The sequence below is a fragment of the Alternaria dauci genome, chromosome 3 (assembly GCF_042100115.1).
Source record: "Alternaria dauci strain A2016 chromosome 3, whole genome shotgun sequence".
NCBI classification, from domain to species: Eukaryota; Fungi; Ascomycota; class Dothideomycetes; order Pleosporales; family Pleosporaceae; genus Alternaria; species Alternaria dauci.
This window is the reverse complement of record NC_091274.1, coordinates 2,467,819-2,495,490: the sequence shown is the minus strand read 5'-3', so window position 1 is coordinate 2,495,490 and position 27,672 is coordinate 2,467,819. Positions and strand designations below refer to the sequence as shown.

At 52.2% G+C, this 27,672-nt stretch overlaps 8 protein-coding genes across 8 annotated transcripts; 4 read left to right on the top strand and 4 right to left on the bottom strand.

Annotated features, from left to right (window-relative positions):
- Nucleotides 1-1,392: 1,392 nt before the first annotated feature.
- Nucleotides 1,393-2,811, bottom strand: ACET3X_004467 (uncharacterized protein; the record flags this gene model as incomplete). Its single annotated transcript, XM_069450674.1, has 7 exons — nt 1,393-1,412; nt 1,470-1,590; nt 1,640-2,311; nt 2,359-2,564; nt 2,617-2,659; nt 2,715-2,735; nt 2,791-2,811. 7 exons carry the CDS (start codon nt 2,809-2,811, stop codon nt 1,393-1,395), a joined length of 1,104 nt encoding a protein of 367 aa, XP_069308445.1.
- Nucleotides 2,812-3,197: 386 nt separating this feature from the next.
- Nucleotides 3,198-4,550, top strand: ACET3X_004466 (uncharacterized protein). The gene is made up of 4 exons (XM_069450673.1): nt 3,198-3,614; nt 3,666-3,709; nt 3,984-4,201; nt 4,253-4,550. The coding sequence occupies exons 1-4, from the start codon at nt 3,381-3,383 to the stop codon at nt 4,381-4,383; spliced, it is 627 nt and encodes a 208-aa protein (XP_069308444.1). The 5' UTR covers nt 3,198-3,380; the 3' UTR covers nt 4,384-4,550.
- Nucleotides 4,551-4,734: 184 nt separating this feature from the next.
- On the bottom strand, nt 4,735-7,944 carry ACET3X_004465 (uncharacterized protein; the record flags this gene model as incomplete). Its single annotated transcript, XM_069450672.1, has 3 exons — nt 4,735-6,798; nt 6,994-7,593; nt 7,645-7,944. The coding sequence occupies 3 exons, from the start codon at nt 7,942-7,944 to the stop codon at nt 4,735-4,737; spliced, it is 2,964 nt and encodes a 987-aa protein (XP_069308443.1).
- A 4,681-nt stretch (nt 7,945-12,625) lies between these two features.
- Nucleotides 12,626-14,168, bottom strand: ACET3X_004464 (uncharacterized protein; the record flags this gene model as incomplete). The annotated part of the gene is made up of 3 exons (XM_069450671.1): nt 12,626-13,391; nt 13,523-14,088; nt 14,154-14,168. 3 exons carry the CDS (start codon nt 14,166-14,168, stop codon nt 12,626-12,628), a joined length of 1,347 nt encoding a protein of 448 aa, XP_069308442.1.
- A 2,703-nt stretch (nt 14,169-16,871) lies between these two features.
- On the top strand, nt 16,872-18,034 carry ACET3X_004463 (uncharacterized protein). The gene is made up of 3 exons (XM_069450670.1): nt 16,872-17,060; nt 17,111-17,174; nt 17,262-18,034. Exons 1-3 carry the CDS (start codon nt 16,983-16,985, stop codon nt 17,849-17,851), a joined length of 732 nt encoding a protein of 243 aa, XP_069308441.1. The 5' UTR covers nt 16,872-16,982; the 3' UTR covers nt 17,852-18,034.
- Nucleotides 18,035-19,917: 1,883 nt separating this feature from the next.
- Nucleotides 19,918-21,179, top strand: ACET3X_004462 (uncharacterized protein; the record flags this gene model as incomplete). Its single annotated transcript, XM_069450669.1, has 2 exons — nt 19,918-20,208; nt 20,346-21,179. The coding sequence occupies exons 1-2, from the start codon at nt 20,053-20,055 to the stop codon at nt 21,177-21,179; spliced, it is 990 nt and encodes a 329-aa protein (XP_069308440.1). The 5' UTR covers nt 19,918-20,052.
- Nucleotides 21,180-21,583: 404 nt separating this feature from the next.
- Nucleotides 21,584-24,251, bottom strand: ACET3X_004461 (uncharacterized protein; the record flags this gene model as incomplete). The annotated part of the gene is made up of 3 exons (XM_069450668.1): nt 21,584-22,237; nt 22,290-23,187; nt 23,239-24,251. The coding sequence occupies 3 exons, from the start codon at nt 24,249-24,251 to the stop codon at nt 21,584-21,586; spliced, it is 2,565 nt and encodes an 854-aa protein (XP_069308439.1).
- A 1,602-nt stretch (nt 24,252-25,853) lies between these two features.
- ACET3X_004460 (uncharacterized protein) lies at nt 25,854-26,795 on the top strand. The gene is made up of 3 exons (XM_069450666.1): nt 25,854-26,064; nt 26,165-26,391; nt 26,453-26,795. The coding sequence occupies exons 1-3, from the start codon at nt 25,887-25,889 to the stop codon at nt 26,465-26,467; spliced, it is 420 nt and encodes a 139-aa protein (XP_069308438.1). The 5' UTR covers nt 25,854-25,886; the 3' UTR covers nt 26,468-26,795.
- Nucleotides 26,796-27,672: the final 877 nt, after the last annotated feature.

Here is a 27,672-nt window from a genome sequence, read left to right as displayed (position 1 = left end):
CGGCAAAGCAGTGGGCTCAGATGGAGAATTGAAACTGCAGGGAAAGCCTGGCGCGGCGGGCCTGCAGCGCGTACTTGAGGATAAGTCTGGGGACACTGGTAACAGGCCCTGGCTGTGCGATGCGGGCGCGGCCTACTGCAGCTGGCGGGAGAGGAGCCCTGTTTGTTTCGAGCCCAAGCTTGCCGGCAAGCCTGGCGTGTGCTCTGTGATCCTGGTCGCCATTCGGCCAAGCGACTTTGAACGCGAGCGACAACGTTGGGCTTAGCGTGTGCGGGTCTCTCATCGGGGATGCGCCCCTAGGACAGCGCGGGCCAGAATTATGCGGCCGCCTAGCTAGCTCACAAGTGCATGCCTCGACGCCTGACTGCTAGCAAGGGCAAATGGGATGTCAAGGCGGCCGGGTAGGATCATCCCATCAGGGCCCTCGCACCGCTGAGCACGTCTGCAGCCGGCTAATCTGACGCTTTCCGAATGAGAAATGGGCTGAGTGGGAGCGCCATATTGGCTTCGCCTCGTGCGCCCAGCGCAGTACATGCTGGCCGTTGCCGTACGCTCGTGGCGCGAAACACTGGGAGCCGATTCAGTGCTGCTCAGGTACGCGAGGTGGTGGCGACTCCCACGGCAGGGGCAGCACGTCAATCATCGGCTGTGCATAAAGGAGAGACAGAAAGTGTTGACGGCTGAAACGCTTTCGGAAAGCTGCAATAATCGCGCCCATGGAAAATCGAGGTTTTGCCGACCAGCCACTCACGTCCCGGCAGCGATAATGATTTAGCGCCCGACTGACAGCGTGCCTTCTGAGTCGCCAGCACTACCCACCCCTGCTGATTTCTCCGAATCGACCGCTGCGCCCGTTAGCAGACCAATAAGGAAAACCGATGCTCCAAAAAATGGGCCAGGCAATGCTGATCTGAATCCATCAAATTCCGAAGCAAATATGGAATAAAAACAAATGCTGGCAGCTGAGACCGCTCCAATAACCCCAGCGGCGCCATTGCCATGTCGCTCCGACGCGACGACAGCAGTGTCTTGGGCGACGCCTCTTTGCTAGGAGAACAAGGCCTGTTATTGATAGCTCGCGGACGGTATCGGACCGCCACCAGCCTGTGAGGATTGGCGACTGGCAAGTACGATCCGCGCCGTAAGCTGCGTTGCCCGCAACTAGTGTCGTCCTGATGTCGTCCGCGGTGCTACTGGAACGAGCCCCCCCGGCCAATCCAGGCTGCGAGATCGGCTCCCAGCCTCGCTCTGTTCGTCATCTTAAAGCTGCGACCTGGCATTGGTATCCCCAGTGAGACATGTTCAGCCATCCAAAAGGCCCTTCTGCTCAACTCACTCTTCCCAAGTCCGGATCCATAACGCCCGTCATATTTCATGATCATAAGACCTTAGCTAGCGCTTGACAATCGTGACTGGTCCATGTGTGAGCTCATGCTATCCATTCAGCGTGGTGATACTGGGATACGTACCAATATCCTCGTCGGCAAGCTCGTGAGACAGTCCCACACGTTGGGGTTGATGCTTGCATGACTTTCCGTAAACAATAGCGTGCTTAAAATTGTCCACAATTGTCTTGTGGATGGAATTACACTTCCATTCCGTTAGCGTGGGACTTTTAAAATGAGGGGGAGAGGCATACGAAGTCTTCAATGGTGCAGGCTGTTGATCGCAATACGACTGGGGCAGAGTAATCGGGCATCTTGCCCTTGGGCTTGGTGTAGACACGCACGAGATTCAACTTCTCCCACATCTGCTCCAGGAGCTCATCGATGTTCCAGCCGTGTTCGGAGCTAATGGGACAAGCATTGGGGATTCGGTAGAGCAGGTCAAGCTCCTCGATACTGATGGCGTCAATCTTGTTCAGCGCATAGATGACGGGAATGTAGCTTCGTGATTTGGCCTCGATAACATCGATCAGGTCGTCGACTGTTGCGTCGCATCGAATAGCGACATCCGCGTTTGCCATACGGTACTCGTTCAACACAGCCTTGATTTCGCCGTGGTCGATGTGCGTCAGCGGAACCGTCGCCGTGATGTTGATACCGCCCTTTTCTTTCTTCTTGAGCACAATGTTTGGTGGGCTCTTGTTGATCCGGATACCGAAGCCCTCCAATTCGTTCTCAATAACACGCTTGTCGGTAAGAGGCTTGTTGACGTCCAGAACGATGAAGATGAGATGGCATGTCTTCGCGACTGCGATAACCTGTCGACCACGACCTTTGCCGTCCTTCGCACCTTGAATGATACCAGGAAGATCGAGAATCTGGATTTTCGCTCCGTTGTACATGACTTGACCGGGCACGGTAGTAAGCTGCAAATTGTCAGCGCTCGTCATGGCAACGAACACGGTCAACCCACTGTTGTGAACTCATACGCAGCAGCCTCGGAGTGCTGGCCGGTCAATCTGCTCATGAGCGTACTCTTTCCGACCGATGGAAATCCGATGAAACCAACACTGGCAACACCAGTTCTAGCAACATCGAAACCCACACCACCGCCACCACCGCCACCAGAGGGCTCGAGGAGTTCTCTCTTGAGCTTAGCGAGCTTTGCCTTCAGTTGCCCTGTTCATGTATAAGCATGTCGACATGCACTGTTTGGTTGTGAAGCCCGTACCAAGATGAAAAGACGTCGCCTTGTTCTTCTGGGTCTTGGCCATCTGTGTTCCGTGTAAGTCGTCGTGGTACGATCGCGTATTGTGTGGAGTGTCTCACTTCGGCCTCGATGTCTTTGATCTGCCCATAACGTTAGCACGCGATTCCTTGACGTAATCCGAGGGCAAACACTCGCCTTGTCCACTGTAGTCGCCATCCTGAGTTATCGTGTATGCTGACTTGATCCGGGTAGGTGTAGAGGCGATGATGTTGTTCACAATTTTGATGCAAAGGACGCCGCCAATGACGAAGCGGGGCACGGATTCTGGCAGAAAGTTCCACCGCCACTTGATTGGGTTAGCGTGCATGCAGCTCCCTTCCATTGTGGCTTCCATGCATGCTTCCTTCACCGGCCTTCACAAAGCTGAGATGCCCGATAGAAGCCGCGTTCGGGCTCTTCGCATCGGGGACTACATTTAACACCCTGAATGCAGCATATGAGGTGCATCACATGTCGCCGAACTCTGCTGACCGACTCGGATCCACATATCACAAGCTTAGAACGCGCAGATTGTTACATAATTAAGCAAGCCTTTCCGGCGCAAGCAGTCTTGAACAGCTGCAATCATGACCTGTCATCTCTACCACCCTTTCTATATCAAGACTGTCTGTCTTATCTCTACGCTCTGACCTCTCTTGATCGGCGTCTTCAAATAGCATCGGGGAACCAACAACTATTGACAACACACTCGCCACAAAGATTCATCACCTGTCACTGTCGCCATCATGATCCATCGCAACACTGAGATCGATGGTTTCCACTCACTCGTCCAAGCAATTAACGACGTGCTCGGTCCCAGCAGTGGCATCGACTCTGAAGATGTCGATGAGAACGAACTCCAGGAACTGATGAAGGCCTACGTATCAGACGAGTCAGAGTGGAAGAAGTACTTCTTTCCATCCGAGCATCTCCCATATACCCGAAACGTTGTTGACAAGGGCAACGGAAAGAGCAACCTGGTATAGTCTGCCGCACCCTAGGTCGACTATAGACGATAACTGATCGAATAGCTCATTCTGGTATGGGGTCCTGGCAAGAAAAGCCCGATTCATGAGTAAGTTGTCACGTCTTTGCGATTTGATGACTCTAGCGTGCGACATTACAGCATCTCCGGCCTCGTTCGATACTCCAAGGCTTCAGTCTCCTGCACGATGAAGCGACTCCGTTCGCCGATCTACAATTGATCGATGTGTCAACAGGAGACATGCCGGTAAGACGACATCTCGATAATGAATCAACTTAAGATATCCGGCGTCGATGATCTGCTTATTTCAGCATATGCGCCTCTCCGCTGTCATTCCATAGAGTAGAGGCTAACAATCGCGTAGCCATGCGAATGCGCACTGCATCATGAAGGTCCTCAAGGGGAGCCTCACAGAGACCCGTTTTGTCACGCCCACCGATGAGGACGTCAAGAACCAACGCCCGATGACTAGGATCCACGACATCACTTACAATGAGAATGAGGTCACATATATGGCAGACACCCTTGGTGTGCATCGCATCTCAAACCCACATCCCACAGAGTATGCTGTATCACTACATTGTACGCACTTATTTCATGCTTATATAACGGTCCCTCGCTAACCACAGGCAGTGTATACCCCACCCAACGCAGAGACATACGGATGCAATGTCTTCGTAGAAGATAATTCTAGCTCCATCTTCAACGGGCAATGCAAGTTTTACTCTGAATATGGCGTCAAGGTGAACAAGAAAGAGCATTAAAGAGTAGTGTGTACAAGGAGAGTTGACACAATATAACGGGTAATTGTTTATGGGTTCAAAGGCGTTATCGGATAGAAGAGCGATCGACTTAAGGTGGATCACGTTTTCGTCTCGCAAGGCTGTTACTTCTTTCTACACGAATTTAACATCGAATCCACATGCACGACTCATAATCAGCGAGACAAATTAAGCTTATACAAGGATCGTATATCACACACATACACCAATCTTCGCATGCATAATCATCAGCACGTATAAGAAGAAGAAACGCCATATTTTGCACATCTATCCATCTAAAAGCCAAAGCCCCATAGCCCTACATGCCATCCTCTTCAGCCTCCTCCTACCTAACTACGGCCCCGGGAACCCAATCTCCTCCCTCCTATCATCCACCACCCGCCCATACTCCAACAACAACCTGAAGAACCAGACCTCAAAGTCTACATTCCTCAGCACTCTGTCATGCCACTCAGAACTCCTCTTCGCGATGACCCTCGCCTTCCTCTCCCCCTCACTATCCCCATTCCCACCCTTCTTGCCCCCATCAGCATCACTTCTCTCCGGCTTCCCATCCCCATCATCATCAAACACTTTTGTTCCCGAAAACCACCTCACAAGATCGAGATGTTCGTCGCCGCGGAGAGATAGAGGGATGTAATGGACCCAAGGCCGTAACCATTCTGCGTGCCATTCACGGAACAAGGCCATTTTGTAGGTCAAGGATCGACTTTTCAGGAAGCTGTAGAACCGACCCGAAAAGGCGTTGCCGTCCATGTCGAGGAGGTGCTTATAGTACCATGCATCCTGTCCGTCGACGCGTTCGGTCACGTCGAAGAATTCTTGTTGTGCGTCACAGTCGCCTGGGTCGCATTGGCCAATGTGGGAGAAGTGGACGTCGATGAGGTTTTTGAGCGCGCGGCGGTCGATTTCAGTCACGGCGTAGGAGGTGACGGGGCTGTTTGCGGCCGAGGATGTGGAGACGGGTTCGAGGATTTTGGCGGCGTCTGGGGCGTTGAGGCGTTGGACTACGTGCTGGCGGTGTTGGCGTCGCCAGCCGCCGTTGCGGCTGAAGCCTCCTGTTGTAGAGCCGCGCCAGTAGAGACTGTTTGTTTTGTTCTCCCATGTCGTGTCGTGGGTCTCATCGTAGCCTACTTTGCCTATCCAGTACCATGGACTAGGGTACAGAATGTCTTGGAAGCTGGAGATTTTCGATTGCGAGAAAATGGGTGTGAGCTCGTGGATAATGCTGAAGGCGTTGGGTCGTTCGAAGAATCCGTATGTTGAAGAGAATGAGGGTGAGTTACAGATATCGGAAAAGGCAGTTGCGTTGTAGATGAAGCCAAGGTCGCTGGTAGCATAGGCTGTGAGATTGTCGGCGGCGTAGTCCTCGAAAGTCTGGGCCTGAGTGCCAGGAGAGCATGATAACCGCGAATGCGTCCAAGTCTGCTGATGCGCAAAGCGATTGAACTTGGTAGTACTAACTTCGGCAAATCGTGTACCGTCACTGAGGTCTTCAGGACGAGCTGAGAAGGCATTGCGCGGGGTGGTGTTCTTTGCAGTGCGAGGTAGGATTTCGTCCCTCACCTTTGCCACCATCGATGACATGAGATTGTTGGGTACGATGACTCTCGGTTCGTCATGTAAGTTGAAGCCTAGATCCATATCGGGCAGATACTGCACAAATTGTTTCATCATGCCAATGGTTGCCTGTTGTTGCCATTCGTCGCCACCTTGAAAGTTCTCCACAGCTCCATGGCGTACCGCAATCGCAAGCAGTGAGCTATCCTCGTGACCTAATGCGTTTGCTATGCGCGATCGAATGGTGGACGGTTTCAGTGCCCAGAACGGTAGCAGCATCTCATTGATGGTGTCGTACTCATCTATCATGACTACTCCATTCCGCGTAGCGAATTCGTACCATTTATCAAAATGAGGAGGAGGGGATATTCCATTTCTGCGGCGGTATTCGCGAACTGCATCGGTAAGAGACTTTGATTGTCGGTCGAGAGTGCTTTGAAAATCTGCTTCTGCCGCGTCGATCAACTGCGCAGCCGGATGGCCTTTACTCATGTCGATCGGTACGGAACCAAGTGGTTTCTCAGGCGGAGAGAATGGAATGTTAGTGACTATGCCATTGGCGATGGGTCGATACGTTTGTGATGCATTCAGACGTCCAAGGAGTAAAGATCCAACTGCAAGAGCCAGAACTACGAAGATGAAGCGCCGCAATCGCATAGAACGCCGCGCATCCATCATCAGGGGGGAGTCAGGCGACTCGAAGAAGTGTACTAGTGCTGCCACAATGTAGACGGACGTGAACAAAACGGTGGAAAAGGTCGGTGCGAAGTGTAGTTTCGCAGTAAGATGTGAGAACACGGCCAACAGAGATGTATGTACAGCGCCGTATTGAGAGATCTACAAATCAGTTAGTTCAATCTAGTGACAATGCGTGGAGAATGAAAGCTACATGACTGGTTCCACGACTTGGGAACAAAGGCTGGGTGAAAGTCGGAGAGACATATAAGACACATATAGGAGGCCAGGCCCATCTTCAGCGATAAAAGAGAAGTGCGAAAAGAGCTCGATGGGTGATAAAAAGCTCATACGTACCAGAACGAAGATAAGAACATTTACAATGGTTTGAACCGGCAACATCCACAGGAAGCGCATGAGGATGCGGAGATTATGCACATCCCTCCATTCCCGATGGTACTCTTTGTAAACCGGCTCCCAGGATATTGTACTTGCGGTCAGGGAGGATTCAGTAAGGATAGATGCGATACCGCACACGGCAGCAATGGCCACGGCGACGTCTCTCAGCGCAGCTAGTCGCTGCGCCCTCAAACTGCCGCTTGTTGAGGCACGCCTGGGAATGTTTCCATTCACAGACATGAGTCCACGCCTGCCACCATCGCCCTCGTCTGTCGCGGCTCTTATTGTGGATTCGAACAGGACGAGACCCGTGGCAGCGAAGATGACACTGCTGAGACCAAGCACGACAGTCGTGGGAACCGTGTAGACGGCAAGAACGACGCTCGCAGATAGCGTCAGGGTTGCCAGGATTCCATGTGACTCGCTATGAAGCTGTCGCTCCGGCGAGGTCTTGGTCTCGGCTGCAGGGCCGTCGAGGATGGTGAATGTGGGTAGGACGAGGTGCTTTGTGAGCAGTTCGTTCTCGGAGAAGAGGACGGTGAGCAGAGGTAGAAGGGCCTGCAGGCACGGTTAGACGGGTGCAGCTGTCCTTGTCCTCCCTAAAAGTACCTTTGTCGCCCAGATGCCCTGCTTGTCGCATGCCGCGCGGTCGCATACTGCAGACAGGCCTAGGAGAGCGCCAGCCAGCCAGCTCGCCCTCCGCTTAGCTCGGTCGCTGTTTGAATAGATGCCCACCCAGAAGACAGCCGGGACCCATACTATCAGCCATGATATCGTCGTTATGAGCAGCGAATGCTGGACGGGCGTGTGGACATTTGCGACGGCCGCGAGGACGCTGTAGAGCAGCGGGGCGAGCCGGTGGTGGTGTTGGGCGACGTTATCGGCAAGTATGGAGACGGCCGGGTGCATTGGAGCAAAAGGGGGGTCAGCGCTCGTCGGAGGGCATCGAGTTGTCTGGCATGTGTTGAGTCGCAATCTTGTGAGGGCACCGATGAAGCCGCACCGTGCGGATCTGCAGGGTCGGACGCTAAGTGACGCCATCCCCTTCAAGCCACATCTGCTTGCACCCCCACAACCTTTCAACACCACCAGGACTGCGCATTGTCTTGTACTCGGCCCTGCAGGCTAGCCGATGCGAGGGTGGTAACGTGCATGCTTCATCCACAAACGCATCGAGGACGCGTCTACTGATCCACGACACGCTCCGAGGGACTTCATTTGCACAATCCTGCATATGCTCCCTGCACGTTGCACACTGCACGCTGCACAGCGGTAAGCAGCAGAAAACAAGTTCGAAAAGATTTGGATACGGTCACTGGCGGACATAAGATATCAGCTCTCTCACGTGGTCTGGGAGGATTGCTGGTCTCTGAATATACCACCGTAGGTAAAGCCTCAACCTTTTGGTCACATGCTACCGGGCTCTTTGTACTGTCTGCTTCATTCGACTATTGATGGGTCTCGCATATCTCGGCGTAGACTATACCAAACTTCAATCTTGGCAGGCACGATACTACTAAGCGACACGAAAACAAAAGGAACCACGAATTGCCAGTTCCCTCATACCTAGTCAATTGATGCTAGGCAACTAAGCCACTTCTTGCATCATAAGACGGCTACTATAAATCACCTAGGCGTCCATCTGGGTAGGTAATCTCTCACTTCCACACCACTTTTTTCGTTACTTCCCTTTCTGCAACGAGCTCGGGCAAATGCTTTTGAAAGCAGCTACACGTGGATGAAAAAACGAAGGCACGCGTCATCTCGTGACCTCGTGTTTACGGAAGGCACCATGGCCACTCTCGCACAACACCATCTCTCACCTTCTTACGTCTTCCTCTTGACCCGCACCACGGCAGCGTAAGCTTCTATACGCGACATCGATCAGAGCGACAATGGAGCCCGCACCAGATGGCACACAGTGCTACATGCTACGCTTGCCATATGAGATGCTCAAGCATATCTTATCCCAGGCAAGTGCCACCTACTCATCTGTTCTTCTTTGCTGACGCGTCAATTGCAGCTAGACCAGCGCGATCAGCTCAGCATAGCGAAGACGTGTGTACATTTCTTTAAAATTGCATATCCGATGGCTTATCATCGCATCTTTGTCGAGATTGACCCGGTCACGGCAACAACCATCTGGAGAAACCTTGCTTCTGGAAACGGTCTACAACACGTTCGGCATCTGCAGGTTCATGATTCAGGACGGCCAACTGCAAATGCGAGTAAGCCGAATCATGCCGGAGACGTGGTTACTGGTATTCTTCTTACAGCTCTGCCCCGGCATCAACTGCTGTCCTTCAGGTACAATGTCAGCACCACGCTATAGATGCTGCTAACACTCTCACAGTCTAACAGACTCTTTCGGTACCTCCGTGATGTCTACAAGAAACCTTGTGAAACTAGTGAAAACTCAGCAACGTCTTGCACAAGTAATTTTGCCTACTATTATCCGACCCGGCGATATCAGCATTGCCTATCATCTTCCGGTGGCTTTACAACTTCGCAGCCTTCGTAGAATTACGTTTCATTTGCCTGGTCATAGCAGCGTCAGCGATATGAGCAGTGTCATTGTCCAAAAGTCACCCAGCCTGAAGAGTATCCATCTTTGGTTCTCATCCCAAGGTGACAAAACTTCGTCCCACGTCTTTGCAGTGCCTACAGGTGGACCATCTCCTCAGGGCGTCTTATTCTCCAGGGCTACCAGAGTCACTTTGCATGGCTACGACTTCAAACATCTCCCCGTGCTGGTGGGTGTGCCCTCATTTCCTGCGCTCTGCGCTCTCGCCCTGATTGACTGCAAGAACGACGTCTATTTCTACATTCATATCAAACCAGAGCGGCTTGCTAAGCTACGAGCACTAATGATTACAACCTCAGATTTCATATCCGGAGATGCAATTACTCACTTGATTGGAGCATCAAACTGTTTGCGAGAACTTATTATAGACGGACCAACCCTATACTTGATGGATTGCTCAAGCCTCCGTTCACACGCGCAGAGTCTTGAGCTTCTCTTCCTCGGTATCCAGGGTACCTCGCTTTCCAATCTGACTGAACTTGAAGGTCTGCGTCACTTGGGTCTTTCCATGGACAGCCTCTATTATTTCAAGTCAACCGGGTTTTGTACTGAGAGCAAGAAAAGACTCAACGCAATCTCTGTATGTCCGGTCCCATCGATACTCGACTATCATCTCAGCTGACATGAGAATCCAGGCTAACCTTGCGAATTACAAGAAGCTACTGTCGCTGACTCTGCTATGTACCACTTACTTCATTCTTCCGCGCTATCCCTTCGCAGAAGAGGAGATAGGCCTACTGTCAAGTAGTGCGCATTCGGAGATGTTGATTAGAGACGAAATTCTTTCTCGCATGAAGCAAAGGGGCTCTATGGCTGGCGATAGTCTCCTTGAGTTTATAAGTGTCGTCGTCAAAGGCACGGTCTATACTCTAGATGTACCTGCCGAAGCTATCGAGACCCTCAAACGAACTCTGCAGCGCTCTAAAGCAGTGCTATGTGTTCAACCAACGCAGGCTCTTCGATCTGCAGACTTGGCCAAGGAGGACATGATGGCGCAGCATGCCAAGCATGATTACTACTTCTTTGACGCCTACATTGATGCCATGACCAAAGCAAGTCGTGTCGGGATCTCCAGTGGCTCAAATGTTGTTGCTTATGTATGATGGAGACAGGGTGGGATGAGATATAGGGGGCTCTACTTGCCAGAAGTACCTTGAGCATATGCATATATAGATTATGGCGAACAATGCGTTGTTGTCTGTACAAAGCTCTTCAGTCGCTTCATGACGCTCCTCTATCGTCCATCTTACGGAACCGCAGATCATCTGTCGTCATACCTTCCCAAACCAACCTCGCACCTCCAACCCCAGACATCACGATCTAACCTAAACCCGCCCACACCAACACCAACCCACAACAAACTACGCGTCCTTGTGTTCTCACTTATCACGATACCCCACTTCCAACCTCTTCACACCCCACCTGCTCGGCCAACAAAGTCCTCACGCGCCCACCAGCCATCTGCATCGAAGATCTTCATCTCCACCCGTATACAGCTGAAACACGCTCATGTTACCCATACAGGAAGCCGGCGATGCCATAGACCCGCCTTGCTTAAGATGCACGACTTTGTGAGGCTCGCTTACACAGTAGGATCTGCGATCGTCAAGAGATCTACCCGATTCAACGCATCGTTGGTGGAGGAACCGAGACGGAAGGAGAGAAGAGGTGTTGGGTGGTACGTAAGCTGCTTGTATCCCGATTGTACATATAAGGCAGGCTAACAACGTCCGGGTGGCGGAAATGCCAATTGCTACGCTCGTTGTACTTTACCTCTTGACAAGATTGCCACGATGACTTGTTGTTGTTGTTGTAGTCCGGACAACATGGGATAGCGGGGTCGCGTACGCGATGATCACCCGCTTCCTCACCTTGACATGATGTCCAATCTACGTAACATATTCACCTCTACACAACCCTCCAAAGCCTCCTACGATGCACATGGTCAGAACAAATAAAGTCAAAACACTCCAACCCACTTGGACCAGCCAACCAAACACCGGGTATAGCGAAGCTAGGCGTTGTACTAACGATAAGCCCGGCGCCTCCGCAATCTTGGACCCCAAGCTAGTCGTGGGCTGAGGGAAGGTAAAGCACGTTTTGCTTTGGACCGTGTTTGTCAGTCCACACACCTCAACTCCCAGCTCAATCTCGGCGAGACGCTCAAGGCCTCTCCAATGGTACGCGGTGCTCAACAACATGCTAAAAGGACCGTTTCCCCCCCTCCCCCCTCCCCTTCCACCCCGCTCCCGTCTTATCTCTCAACCGATCAAGGTTTGGTTTATATACTGGGATCTCTCGCCAGCTTTAGGTTTCGGGCGTTCACGATATAGGCCTTTGATGAAAAGCACATCAAACCCTCACTCAAAGCACAACCAACGTAGGCCTTATTCCTTTCGACTGAAATGTTTATATGGCATTCGATCTTGCTTCCTTCTCTCTCGAGTTATTTCAAAAGTTTCTCCGCAGCCGAATGTACAAGAGATGGCTGAACCATACACACGGAAGTCCTCTCCCCCCATCGATCCATCGATCCAGGCCACGCTATCCAGCGCAACCACATTGGATACAAGACGCCCTGGTTGTCGTCGAGAAATTTGTTGGTAAAGTTATATGAGTTTCTGTTAAAATAGGCTGAAGGTTGTTTGAAGAGATGAAAAAGGCAAGAGACGATAAAATCGAGAAGAAAAACTCCGGGATATTTGTTGCATGTGCTAGGCTCTCGACGCAAAGCGAAAAAAAGACGGCCAGTTTTGGATATGATGACCTGAACTTCAACCTCAAGGGCGTCGTCGACTTTTGGGTATTGAGATTGTCAACGGCCCTCTCCTCGGTGTCCAGGCTGGGTCTTTTCTCCTCCGCGGAGATAGATTGCTAATAGCTGGTATATTTGGTTTGTGGTACAGAGCCGGATTGAACAGTGGAAAAGCAAGATGATGATGGGGCAAAATGGCAGGAGAGGTCGGGACGTCGTCAAGGAGGCATGAAGGGGAGCGCAGACGGCTTCTATTCCTCCATCCTTCCGAAAATCTCGTCGTCGTCCTCGTCGATGCGGCCGCGGCTGCGTGAGTTGGAGTAGCGGTAATCCTCCTCGTCGGCGAAGTGGTCGTCGTCCATGTCGACGTCTTTGCTCTCGCTGTTGTAGCGGTAGCTGTTGCGTATGCTCGACTGCTGCGCCTGGACGGTGGTGGTACCGGACAAGGTACGGGCGTTCAAGTCAAAATACTTTGCTGGTAGGGGTGGCACGGGCGGCACATCGGGCGGTAGCGCGGTAGGGCCCGTCTTGGGCGTGCCGTAGGAGCAGCTCAACAAGCCAACGGCGGCAGCAAGGTCGGCATGGTCATTGCCGTCATCGTGATATGAGCCGGCAACCGAGGTACCCGAAGTGGTGGGGCGGTCCGACACGTTGCTCCACTGGCGAAAGTGGCCGTTGCCGTTGCCGTTGTCGGAAAAGACGGTCGACTGGTAGGACTGGCTGTAGGCGGAGCTGTTGGCCGAGTAGCGTTTGACAGAGCGGGAGCCAAAGTGTGAGTGAGGGAAAGAGCCCACGGCATGGTCGTCGAGTTGCGGGGGCGGGGTAGTTTCAGTGGAGCTCAACTCCTCACGCAGGTCGGACGAGCCCGAGGCTGGAGGAGACGAGCGGTCGCTGTTTTCGCCGTCGCTCTCCTTGTTCATGGCGACGAGGACAGAGGCAGCTTCGAGGAGCTGCACCTGCTGGTGCTTGGAGATGAGCAGCTTAGATGTGTATTGCCATTCAGGCGTGTGCTCCCAACTAGAAGAAAAAGTCAACGCGGAACTATCAAGAAGCATTGCAGTTCAAGTGTGCGTGCAAGGGAGGAAAGGGCATTCGTCATGAGGCATGAAAGTATGTGGGAGGGCCGTCTACGGCTCAGGGTTACTAACAGGTGCTTGGTCAGACAGCTGCTGTGCTTGTAGCCTTTCCCACATTTTTCACATCTCAGATCGCTACCACTTCGCTTGCCGTCGCCCTTGGACAGACGAGAGCCCTCGCTCGCGCGACGGTTCCGCGACTTGGAGTTGGCCTTGTCCTGCTCCAGCATCGTTGCGAGCGTCGGGCCGTCGGTGAGAGCCTCAGTCTTGGCTGCCACCGCGCCATAACTGCTGGGGCCGAACTGCGAGCCGTTGCCAGGCATGCTCGATGCCATTGTGGAGTTGAGTGCCATGTTGGGTCCCCTGAACTGCGATGTCGGCTTCGATGGCCGACGCGATCCGTTGTTGCTGCTACTGCTATCCAGGGGCGCTCCCGACATGCCCTTGGCCGCAGCCGCAATGGCCGCAACATTGGTGACGGGTGTCTGGCTCATGCTCTTCCGACGTGTTACGCGATGCGCTGCGTTCAGGTTGCCGACGGATATCGACTGCGAGTGTGGGCGGTTCTTGGGGAGTGAGCCGGCCATGGTGCTAGACGAGTGTCGTTGTTGGCTGGCTGGTCGGACGTTGATGGGTTCCTGGCAGGAGGCACGGTCAGCGCAACTCGGGGGGCGTGCAATTGCCGGGAATCAGGAATAGGTACCTTGAGGACGGTCATGATTGCCAGAAATTATGGTAGAATGAAATAAAAAAAGTCTCGCCGGCTTCGGTGTTTGCTTTGTCTTGCAGCTTCGTCAGCAAGGCAGCGGGTTTGTTGCACAGCCTCCGAGGTGTCGGAGGTTATAGAGCGAGATGCGGCTGAGAGACAATGCAGGGCAGCGCAGGGGCGGGTGTGTAGAAATAATAATCCAGAATGTGTGCGAGAGGCGTCTGCTAGCTGAAGAGGCGCTCGATTCAAAAATAAAGCGTGTGGACAGGTCCCGGAATGCTATTCGACAAGTGGGGTGATGCCCGAGCTCCTGATACTGAGTTACTGTGTCCAACAGAGAGTCTCGATTGCGCAGCGTCAGAGATGCGGCCAAATATCCCAGTTTCAGACCCGATAGCGGCAATAACAAAGGTCCGGGGGGGAAGGAGTGAGATTCTTGTTGCAGCAATTGCAGAAGCCAGGAACTTTTTATTATTTGGTCGCAAACATGGCACGCGGCATCTGGGGTCAGCCGGACGCTCACAGCCCATGCCCGACCAACGTGACTGATAAGTAACCCTGGCCGCCCCTTCCCCCCCCCCCCCCCCCTCAAGGTACGCGGCAATGCCGTCGTGGCTGAAGCGACAAACGAGGCCTCCCATGCTGCCACTTTCTATAAAGGCCGCACTGGTCCGTGGAGGACATGGGACGCAGCATCTCCCTCGCGCTCTGATTGCATGTTTCAGCGAATGCACCCACCGCTCTCCTGCCCTCTCGTGCGCGTCGCCCACATCATGCAGAAATCCAGGAACCCTTTTGTGCGTGTTCCTGGCGCAACGCAGGTTATCGAGGGAACATTCTTAGTGCGGCGTCCAGAGTGCCTCCCCGCCTCTGTGATTCGAGCGTGAATCGATGTCAAGACACTTGTTCCCGTAATAGGGAACGCCGATCTCCAGCTACTCTGCCATGGCCGCTTGGGCCAGTCCGGTTCGGGCGGATCAAGGACACGGGGAACCGAGCGCTTGTCTGGAGAGCTGTGGCTAAGTCGAGCCGATCGCTGCTGTGTCAAGCAGAGCGCGCTACACAAGGGATCGTCGCCTGCCAACATGTGTTTGCGCAATCCACACCCTCTCGTAACAATGTGCATGGCGTTGAGCACCTCTGCCATGCCAGGGCAAAAAATTATTGTCAGACTCCACTCGAGCCATGCCCATCGCCCTCGGATAACCAGAGGTGCGCTTGGCGTCATCGCGATCGGTCGCACACACGGCGCGTCTGTGCTGCACATTATCGCGCAAGCCACCACCCTGTCGTCTTGTTCGCTGCTGTGGGGTCGCTAGGTGGTGAGTGGTGCGGCACCTGCACCACACAGTGAAAGACACATGACAAGCTGCCAGCCGTACAAAAAAACCGCGCGCTCCTGCAAGGCGTGGCTGGACCATGCTGTCGTCCAACAAGTGCTGGGATCGGCCAAGATCAACAGGCCGAGATCGTGGCCTGTTGCAGGGATGGATACCGTGCCACGATGATGGAAAGCCGCTTGTAATGGCATTGTTGGTTGTCTTCGGAGTCCGGACAGCAGAATGCCATACACGTGTGTGATATCCACTTGTCGGTGTAGCCTACCAGCTCCAATAACAACCGACGGCAGACCAGCCGTTTGGCATAACGCTGTGGGGCCCATCGTCTTTGGAATTGTACAAGTTGGCCTTGTCTCAAGACGTTGCAGCGGTTTGTTTATGCGTATGCAGGTTGCTTGAGGGGCCAATTCGCGCCTGCCGATTCGGGAGTTCCGTGGCCTTGGAATAGCTTCATTGGCAGATTGCGCGCCTTAGCTGAGGGGTCGACGACGCCACCATCTGCATACCCTCAGATTACCGTATCCATAATTACAACATACACAGTTCCCTCTTGCGTGTTGATCTTGTCTTGACTGTGACTTTTGGCCTTGCCGACTAACAGGTTCCGGTGTCTGTATCTAGAGTCATCTCCAAGTGAGGAGAATGGTCCACAGCGGCATAAACCTCCGCATCAACCAGGATTGAGCTTGTCCATTGCACGTGTCAGTTCTGTCGGAAACCAAGTAGGTTTCAAATCGGTAATATGACGTCAGGCATTACTTGATGACAAAAAAAAGTCAAGTTGCTGCGTCGTAGGATGAGGCCTCGCGGATGCACGCGGAGCTGTCTCTCCCGTCGTATACTGGGTCATGACAGCTGTTGTAATTTCTTGCACAAGATACGTAATAGGACTGGTGGGTATATTTGCACCTTCGGTCTTTGCATAGTTGTGCATCGACAAGACGGACAGGCGGTCAAGATGCTGGTTCCAGCGAGTACAAGCAGATGCACGGAGTTGCTGAGCATGCACGTTCCACACCACATAATTGCTTAGTTTACAGCAATAACTTTTGTTCACTATTTTGTTAAGTCGACATCACTGAGAGCGAATGCACTCACCCGAGTCTTAATGTGTTTCGCATAACAATCAATTTTATGCGATTTCTCCACAAACAGTAAACTCTCGAGACGTAAAAGCGCTTGTCTTTCTTTGGATGCTTCGAAAATGAGCGCTGATGGAAGCAAGCATCGACATGTAAGGCGACAAAGGTCGCATCTATCGGAATGCTTTTGGATGCCAAAGGCGTTCCGATCTTAGTAAGCCAGTCACGTGCTTGAGTTCGTCACTGCTCTCGGCGATGTACAAACCATCTGCCTGCGGCATCGCAACCGCACCAAATCACATCGTAAACAAAAGTCGCGCGCTACTCCGCACGTCTAAAGAACCTCATCCGCCACTACATACCCCGCAAAGTCCGAGCCGCATCCCTCACACGACTTCACGATGGCGGACGCTTCCGCGCAACCCAAGCCCAGCAGCAGCGTCAAGCTCGTGCTGCTAGGAGAAGCAGCTGTCGGAAAGGTATGGAGAAACAGGACATGGTGTGCGAACACCAACTGACAGTCCTTCAGTCGTCTCTCGTTATGCGCTTCGTCAACAACGACTTCCAAGAGAACAAGGAGCCTACTATCGGAGGTACGTACACAGCCACATCAAACGATATGAATCCAGCAACACCCAGATCATTTCTCACTGAGCCAATACTAACATACCGCCTAACAGCTGCATTCCTGACACAGAAATGCAACCTACCAACCCGAACCATCAAGTTTGAGATCTGGGATACCGCAGGCCAGGAACGCTTCGCCTCGCTCGCGCCCATGTACTACCGCAACGCCCAAGCCGCCCTCGTCGTCTACGACATCACGAAACCCTCTTCCCTTACAAAAGCCCAGCACTGGGTCGCCGAACTGCACCGCCAAGCCTCTCCAGGCATCGTCATCGCGCTCGTGGGAAACAAGTTCGATTTGGCCACCGCCGCCGACGAAGAGAATGCGGAAGACGCAGATGCTGCCCCCGCAGCTGAGGGCGAAGAGGAGCCGACAGAAGATGGCGCCGGCTCAAGGAGAGTACCAAGTAAGACTGCAAAGGCATACGCAGATGAGGAGAGCTTGTTGTTCTTCGAGACTAGTGCAAAGACCGGGCATAATGTTGCCGAGGTATTTACTGCCATTGCAAACGCCATCCCAGAGACAAGCTTGAAGGGCCCTCGTGGTGTTGGCGGACAAACAAACTTGAACAGGCAGGAAGAGGCACGCGTAAACCTAGGCAGTGCGCGGACAGAGGGTCCCAAGGAGGGTTGCGCATGCTGATGGGGTGGTATATGGGATACAATGTGGTGTGTGTGTGATCATACCCGATGCGATGCGGGAGTTCGACAGCTACGACGGTATGCAGGCACTATTGATGGGTCCTGCTCAAGGGTTTTCAATATCAGGCGTTGGGTGGAACGATGAAGTTGTATATTGCCGTCAATACCATTGCTTCTACACTACGTGAGTCATTTATTATGCTACGAGAAGTGTATTTGTCAGTTTCCTATGCGAGGTCAATCATGTTCTTCCTCGCATCGCGGTCGTTGACTTTGGAAACAGAAAGGTCATTTGATAACATCCTCATCGTGCATCTGTGCAGATGTCGTTCATCTCAGTGTTCGAGGATATCTGGCAGCTTTCAGTCTTGGCGCCATCTGATTGATGCCGTCCTTGTTACTTCCTCTCAAGTGATGCACCAAGATCCCACTCTCACTCAAGGTTGCGACAGCCCAGAAGTCACAAGCGACCAACCGCTCTAACCACATCTACGTACAAAACAACCAACATCATCGTCATCGCTTTCTTACCTCTCACTTGCAGTCTCCTGCCCAACCACCAATGTCACGGCCACCATGAGGCGTTCCAACCTATATATTCTACTTCCCGACACGGCATCTTCGATCGCTCGCGTCATGTCACCAGAAGAGCTACAGCACAGGGTGCAGCTCTCCCGATGGGTTAAGAAGCTCTTTCCAGATATTGTGAGCAGCAAATCACCCCTGTTCGCCTTGCCACTTGAGGTCAGAGACCGTATCTATCACTACGCACTTATGGGGGTCGGTGTCCGCTTTCACCACTTGAACACCACTGTTTGCGCCATGTATGGTGTCCGCATTGGCATTGCCTCCAACTATTCAATTAGCCCAGATCGCTGGTGGCGCTTTTCCGGTATGCATGCAGGTCTTCCAGCTTGGATGCAGCTCGATAAGCAGATTCTCTTCGAATGCATACTGCAGTTCCACCGCGAAGCAGTCTTTTTCCATACCAACGATTTCTTTCATCCACTACTTGCGAGGACCAGACCTCTAGGTCTATTTCGTCTCGATCGAGCATGGAATGTGCACCTTACGGGTCGCAAAGCTTTGTTATTGTCGAGTTGGCCAGAACGCGGTAATCAGGGCTATGTTAATCGTGTTCTCGGTCAGAACCAAGCGCAAGAAGCAGTTACCAAACAAACGGTGTACCACATAGCCTCATCGCCCATGCTGCAGATACTGAGTCTGAATGTACAGTTTAGTTGGCTCAATTACGAAGGGACGAACCCCTCTGTCCAGGACATCCGTTGCGACTTGTCCTACGTCGAACAACTACCCAAGAGCCTGCAAAAAGTCACTTTCCATCTGGATGACCTGATTATTCGACGCTACTACAATCATGACACCAGAATTTTACAGGCAAAGGAATCTATCAAAGGCGAATTGAGACGTATCGGAAAGACTTTTGTGAGCGATCCTGGAGGGTTGTCCGTGGAGTCGATGGTATGCAGTGTCCATGGACTGGAAGCAGAACCATGCTCAACTTCCTCCGGTTACGAGTTCTTATGGAGCTTCACGGTGACCTCTGCCGCTTACAGACGGGCGCAGAACTCTAAGAGCCAGTGAGGATTATACGACAACGTGTGCGGTCGGCAGCAGAGTCATGTCTCTTTGCAAGAGAGACTTCGGGTATTTTAGCTCCACACGAATAAAAGTCTTATTAGTATAATCGTCGCATTGGTACCTCCTGTTTTGCCAGATTGATGCTTCTTACTGCACGGTGGCTCTGTTTAGGGTGTCTTTCCACACTGGGCGTGGTTGAGATAGGTTCTCCTCTTCGGTACCTGTAGCACAAATAACTTCGAGCCAATGTGACTGGACTTGCCAATCATTTACAGCAGATTGATGCTACAAGATAAGATTAGAAGTAGAAACTGAGCCTAAGGTTGTCGATTTTGATCGAACGTCTTCGTGACGCAGTCGCGTTCATGTTGATGTACTTAGCGCATCCAATCACTGCGGGGTCACCACACAGAAGTTGGTCCTTGCACTAACGTTTTGCGCATACTTTCCCGAACCATCATTCCCAAGGCTACCACCTTTGACTCAGTGAGCATCATTTCGACTCAGAACCCCGCAGAAACCCCTCTAGAGACATTTAAATCCAGTTCAGAGTTTCCTCTCGCAAAAATTTTGCGCCTATTCACTAGATCGCTCAAAGGTATGGCAAGAGGTGGCCGAGGCGGCGGAAGCCGCAATCCAGCGAATCAACCGAGAGAAGTGCAGGTATCAAGGAAAGTTAGCTGGCTGTTGAGACACGGTGCGAGTCAGGAGGGCTTGAAGTTGGGAAAGGGTGGGTATGTTAATGTGCAGGAAGCGGTAAGTTTGTTCCCCATCAACGTCTGGAGAACTTGGATATATGCCCTAGCCAAAGACAAGATTTTTTGTACACGTCAAGCATGTCTAGGATGATGTAAATCCGTTATCTAGACCACGCATTGAATTAACGTCTTTAGCTTAACACCAAAACTCTGAAGAGTTTGAAAGTCACATTCCCTGAGCTGCGGGACATAGTCGCCAACAACGACAAACAACGCTACTCCATGATCCCAGCATCCTCGCTCGACCAAGAGACATCCGAAACCACAGAGCCATCCCAAGAGAAACCCAGCCCAGAAACGTTGGAAAGTGTACCAGAATCGGACGACCCAGCTGACTACCTTATCCGCGCAAACCAAGGCCACTCCATCAAAGTCGATTCAGAAGGCCTCCTCGTCCCCATCACCCAAGAAGCAGGCAATGTTCCCGAAACCGTCGTTCACGGCACCGACGAGCGCGCCTGGAACCTCATCATAAAGAGCGGCGGTCTGCGACGCATGGGACGGAACCACATTCACTTCGCATCTGGTCTCCCGGCAGGTTTCAAAGCACTTGACTCTTCCACTGACCCTACCACCGAAGAAAAAGAGACCCAGCCCGTCATCTCAGGCATGCGCAAGAACTCATCGATTCTGATCTACATTGATATCAACGCTGCTCTTGCTGCTGGTATCAAGTTCTTCGTCTCGGACAATGGTGTTATACTCACTGAGGGTAATGAGCAAGGCTTCCTTTCGTACGAATTCTTCAAGCGGGTTGAAAGTAGGAAGAAGGACGGTGGAGTCCTGATGAGCGATGGGAAGTTACCTGAGGGCGTGGTTGTAAACGTTGAAGAGTGGGAGAAGGAGGTTGGTGATGTGCAAAAGGGAAAGCGGGGTGGTAGGGGTGGAAGAGGTGGGGGACGGGCTAGAGGCGGAGGTGGTCAGAAGAAGGAAGCGAATGACACAGGAGTTGCGGGGGTTGATGCTTGAGTAGACATGGGGATGTTGTGGAGTATGATATGAGGACCAGTCAAAAATCAACCACAGAATAGTCTACTCGCCAGCATATTGAATATATGCCGCCGTCTGTGGTAATTTGTGGATTCATAAGTGTTCTATGACATAGGGCTCGCTGGATGAGGTCAGTTTATGTGGTAGTGGTGAATGCCAATGATATCACTTCCGAAGACAATTCACGCAGAAATGGAGATTGTTTGAACTTGAATTGTGATTGCAAATTTTGGTCGTTAGAAGATTACGGTATGCGTAAGAGGTATATAACAGAAAGCCGCCCATCAAGAAAGACCTCCAACGCCGACCCAAGACAAAGGAAACGAAAAGATAGGAAGCGTCTTGCGCTATGACTTGTGGCTCTAGCCACTACATTAGTAGGTTCAGTAGTTTTGCTTCTCCACATCGATGTTCGCATTCTGCGCTACATCAAAGTAATCTTTTGCATTGATACCCTCGCTCCGTAGCATAGGGGTGGTTGGCCTTGTCGTGCTGACATGGTGAGTGGGGACGTGGTAGTGGCCAGGAGAGTGAGCATCCTCAGGTTCGGTAACAATGGCGTAAGAAGCACCTCCAACATCGATAGCATCGGGTGACAAGGGCCTACCCTCACCACCCTCGTCCATGCTGGCGCGGGAACGTGTGCCGATAGTGCGTACGGTCAATCGTCGGCCAAGACCACATTCCGGCGCGGCTTTGTCTTCCTCAAGGCGAATAACAACCTCGACAGCTTTGTCGTCTTCGATGACCTTGGGGTGACGCTTGGCGAAGTATTTGGCGTACTTGTATAGCGACCAGTAGCAGCTTGCGACATTGATGCCGGTCAAGACGATCTTGTATGGGAGGTAGTAGATGTACATGAGCTGCCAGCCAACGCGCTCGTTCTTGCGGCGGAGGTGTACTTCGTTGAAGATGATGACGTTGATGAGGTACATGACGATTGTGGCGGCGAGAAGGTAGCCGCAAAATGAGGGACGGACGTAGAACGAGATCGGGAGCATGAAAGGCGTGAGCAGGTAGAGGAGAGTTTCATAGACCTGGTGTGTTATTAGTACGTTGAATGGGTAAGATAGACTGCGGATTGCTTACCTCCTGGAAGACGAAGATCTTTGCACCAATCTCCCACCAGCCTAGCTTCCAGCTGCCGAAAATGTATGCCATGTTGTAGTACATGCCGTTCACGAAGAAGAAGTTCCAGCGTTTGAAACGTTGCGAGAAGATGGTCATTTCGCCGAAGCCACCACGGGAGCCACCACCAGAGATGAAGACAGCGGTAGGTGTTTCGGTTTCGACGAAGACTTGCGAGCACATCTTGATGCGACATCCAAGCTTGCGGGCTACATGACCAAAGAACCAGTCTTCGGACACACTGAACCCGGGATGCTCGTGGAAGGTCTTGACAAGTAGCTCGCGGTCCCAGAGGGAAATGGCTCCGTGTGGGAAGGTAGCGGAGCCGACCTTACCGGCGAACTCACGCTGGATACCACTGAGCTTGTACTCGAGATCCTGAGCTTGTTGGCACAAGTTGCCTTTGGAAGAGTTTGGTCCGACAGATTTGATAGTGTAGCCAATGCACATGACCTTGCCATTCAAACGCTCAGTGACGACAGGGAAGTTGTCAGGCAGCGCACAGTCATCGTCAATGAGCAAAACGTTCTTGAAAGCTTTCGCAGCATAACAACCGACGAACTGAGCGACAATCTTCGATCCAATAGGCGACCAGATGTGGTTCACACCGTATGGGCGACAGACCTCCTCTGTGTTGTCGAGTGGTGTCGGGCTGTTGCCGTTGGCGATGACAAATATATGCGATGGAGGGAAAATCTTCAGGGCAGCTTCGAGTGTGTTGGCAATGAGTCCAGCAGACTTGTAGCACGGTATCATGAGGCAGGTATCGTCAACATTGGATTGGATCTTGGTCTCGGTCGAGAAGTCGGCAGGAGGTGGATCCTTTTCGAACAGGATGAGCAAAGGAGCGAATGCGTAACTAGGGTGTATTAGTCAATGAGAAGATGGTGAGGGTACTTTTACAACTTACAATAGCGCAATTCCTAGAACGATACCGAAACCACCTGCGATAACGAACTTGGTGGATACGACCCAGTAAAGCCACCACACAGCACCGTTCCATAGCGGGACTCCGATTAGGACAAAGTAGACGAAGAGTATCAGGAAGGCATAGATTGCGTACTCAAAGGTGAGTTGCACCCACTTCTTTCGTTGGATCTCTACGCCCTTCTTCTTCGCCTTCTCGTAGGTGGCAAACATCTCATTCTTTCGGAAGTAGGATGCATTGGTCAAGCTCCGCTTGAGAGCGTTGGGTACCATGCCATCGACAACAGACTGTAGAGTGTTTTTCCGGGGACGACCCGCGTGGTGTGCGGCTTCAGGTTCCCGAGGTAGGAAATCTGTAGAGTTTCGTACAGAGTTATTTTCCGTGCCAAAAGGGTTTCCTCTGCTGCTTCTGGCTGAGTTGGGTTTCGTAGCGAAGGGGTCGTCGTTGGACCACTTTGAAGACGAGCTAGGAACTCTTTTGAGTGAGCTTGGTGATGGTGCACGACTTCCTCGAGGGCTCAGAGCTAGAACATCGGTTGACCCGGCGATGTAGGAAAGGGTCCGGAAGGGTCTCAGATTCTCCTCAGTTGGCGATGGCAGTACCCCGCTTTGTTGTGACATTCGCTTTGCACCATTGTTACTGAACCAGGAGAATCGGCTACTCCTCCGTCGTCCGTTGTGCGTTTCTGTGCGTTCGAGGTTGGTAGAGCATTGGGTACCGTTCCGTTGTAGGCCGCCAGAGTCTTGCGTGGGACGGCGACGGATGCTTCCTATTCGTTCAGAGTCGAGGAATGGGTTTTCTGCTTGTGGTTCCCAATTTCCAGTATGGGTAGTATGCGTGTTGTCGCGTTTCGACCCAAGAGTACCCGTAGCCCGAAGCAGATGCGCCGGAACGGTAACATCCTGGGCAGGGATGATCTCACTGGAACGTCGACGATAGTCTGCCATGTAGTGTGTCTCGTGAGTGTCGGATGGAAGACCAGAAGGAGAAGTCATGATGGGCGGTTGTTAATCCGAATGAGGGACACTGCTGGGGTAGTTATGTCTGTAATATACTGGACATGGTGTGCCCCATTGATACTCGGGAGCCAGTCTCCAGACCTGGTAGGACTTCTCTCTAGCCGGATAGTCAGACAGCCACATCGAGCGATCCGATTATCAAATCTCCTAGGTCCCATTATCGATCCACCTAGTAGTCTGTGGGTACCCCCCAGGCGTCGATCATGATGGAGTGCGGCATGCATGTGTTGGAAGCATGTTGAGTATTGCGCCACAGACGTGGTCTACAGTGACATTTAGGGGCCAGGCTAGATCTGGAATCTTCCTACGCCACTGAATCGCAACGGAGCTTTAGATGCTAGTTCCCGTCGAGATTTAGCTCCGAAGATGATTTGCGTTCGCACCCTGTGCGGAGGACGGCGTCCAAAACCTGAGGTGGTAGATTTTTGGTTCTGCTGCATCACTACGGGGTTTGGTGATGTGAGCTGAAGAGAGGTCCAGAGCCCGTAGCATGCTAGGCATTTAGAAGCAAGACACTCGCATTCGTATGTTGCCAAACACGAAGTCTGACAGCCATTAGCTAGTTTCATAGCGTTACCCTTGCAAGTTTCTTCAAGTACCTGCACCGCACAGAGCATCTGAGAGATTGGGGCTCTGCCAGCATTTCTGATATATCCACAGTCCGTGTGATGCCATAGCCTAAGATGTTTCAGTGGATACCATAACTAGGAACTGTCACTAAACGGGTCTTGGGCTGCGTCTCGAACTACTCCGGAGATGCTTGTCAAGCTCGAGATCGTGGCTGAGAGGAATCAACCGGACACAATTCCGACTTCTGATGTATGTCGAGTCATTGTAGATCGCATCAAAGAAACAGTTAGAACCTGCATACTGATGTTGCGCTCAGAGATGTCAGAGGCGTTGCGATCAAGGTTCAAGCCTAAGATTCTAAATCGGACACAGGCACCCTGAACCTGTCCCGAAGCAGCGTCCGAAGGGATTCTTCATCTCCTTTTCGGTGAGTTGGACCTCTTTGGGTCCGTGGTACCAACGGTGATGACCACACACTCATGCCTCGGCGCAAGCTTCACCACGCTTGCGCAGGTACTCGGGGTGTTGTTGAGACCGCGACCGGGACCGACGGCAAAGGAGGCAAGGAGCCATGGAAACCTTGCGGAAAGACCCCAAGGGTGCTCTACTATTACGCAACTGCGCGGGACTTTGCGCTCAAAGTCGGCGTTTCTTTTAGACGGTTGGCGCTACTATAGTGTAAGATGTCAATGCCGCTCGGGTACCACAACCTGAGGCGTTCCAGGCTGACGTAGTTTCGACGCCCGTATCTCTTGCCAAAGTAACGATCTAGTCAATCACACAAGATTTCTGTCATGAATCTTGAAATTGGTAAACTGAGTTGAATCGCACAAGTGAGTGTATGTGGAGAACAACTGGAGGTTGAAGTTGGAAATTGCAAAACGCCGTTCCCGCCCGGCCCGCCGCCGGGGGACGCTTGTCATGGGTTACGTCAGACACGCAATACGAGGCTTGGGAAGCAAGCCTTTGCTGGACGTTTGACGAGTCGCAACATTAGACACCCTCGATCCATGATCCCACACACCTCTAGTCGAACCCGAAATGACCTCCTACGTGTCTCAATACCCGTCGGCTGTTGAGTTTGACCCTGCATACAAGAAATTCTTCGAGGATTTCTACGCTACGTCCGATACGGCTGAAGCTCATATGGAATACGTCGATTACTTTACTAAAGATGCGACGCTCGTCATGGCCTCCAAGAGGGTAGCGGGCCGAGAAGGTTGGTCGCATTTGCTTTTTCCATCCAGCCCTGAAGACCAGTCTGCGCCTCGACGTTCTAATACCCTTATGCCTTCTGTGAGGCTGATTCTGGGCTGCAGAGATTCTGGCTCTGCGCAAAGCCATGTGGGAGAAGATTTCCACGAGGGCACACAAGCCACTCCAGATATTCCCGTTCGGTCCGAACGCGGACGAGGTAATGCTGTACGGGACGGTCAAGTACGGCTTCATAGCAGGGGGTGAGTCTAGCAAAGACTGGGCCGCAAGGGCGCACCTAGTCAAGGAGGCAGATGGCAAAGTGAGGATGGACTTTTATCAAGTCTACTTGGTGCGACACCCAGCGCTCGTTCGCGTTCGTGTATGCGGATTCGAGCTAACATTCATCTTAGGACACTGGAGTTTAGAGCCTAGCCCAGAGATCTTCTGTAGATCTCATGCCACTTATGGCGCCGTCTACGGCATCTACAGTATTGGAAACTTTCGTCATACCGGAGGTCCCATACTTTGTGATTTCTCCCTCGGTGGTTACTTTGGTACACCCCCGAATGGAGCAAAGTGCAAGGGGCGCTTCATCTCTAAACATGAGGCTCTGCAGGTACCCGATCCACGATTCTCTGAAACACTAGGTGTGGAACCTGGATGAACTCTACTTTGGAGTAGTGAGATGAACTGTAGATTGACACATGGGGCTATTCCCTTCCGCTCAGATGTGACGGCTGTCATGTAATCAATGATTCACCCCTGTAGCTCATTTGGGACCGGTCATATAACCCGAGAGTCCCACGTGCGACGCTCGTAGATTCCTTCTGGCTGTTCCATTCTCACCTCACCTCGGCATCATCGCACAGATATGTCGATCGCGGTCATTGGCTAGGGTCCACGGAAGGTAAAACTTGCTTTTGTTTCTAACGTGGCGTTTTCCTCGCGATATTCCAGTTCTTCTCCCGGAGAACTACCCTGGGGTCTTTGTCACGGAGTTTAAAAGTTGTTTTTTCTCAGGTCCTGGTTTCCAGCGAAGTGGTCTAGACGTGAAGACAGGCCTCAGCCACATCTACGTAGACGCGGCCCAGCAGGATTGGGACCGATGTTGTGTCGGTGTCGCAGCGGCATGCCGAACCAACCCTATGCTACCAATGTTGCCGGGTACGTGGGTTGACGGGTTCTGCTGCGCCAGCGCTGCACGAAGGTCTTGGAGAATTCAGTCCGAGGCGCAAGCAGAGTACGTGGCCTAGGGTACCTAGGCCTCGTATCCCTTCTCCCAACGCCGCGAACTAAACCCAGGGTGTGTCCGTAACGACAGGTTTGCGAATCCCGCAACGCCGCCGAAGTGGATAGACCCCATCTCAGCCGTCGTATACTCAAATACAAATCTCGTCCGATCACGGGTGAGTCCCCATGGCTACGCAGCCTACACAATAATTGCTGCAACGCAAAGCGGTCTTGGATTGATCAGAGCATGCCAACAACCACAACGCAAGGAAGATGATGTGATGCAAGAATTTGCATCACATGTAACACCTATTTCATCTGCCATTAGTGTCTTCCGGCTTGAGTCGTGACCCTGCTGACGTGATATTTTGGGGGACAACAGCATTGACTGTGTTGTTCG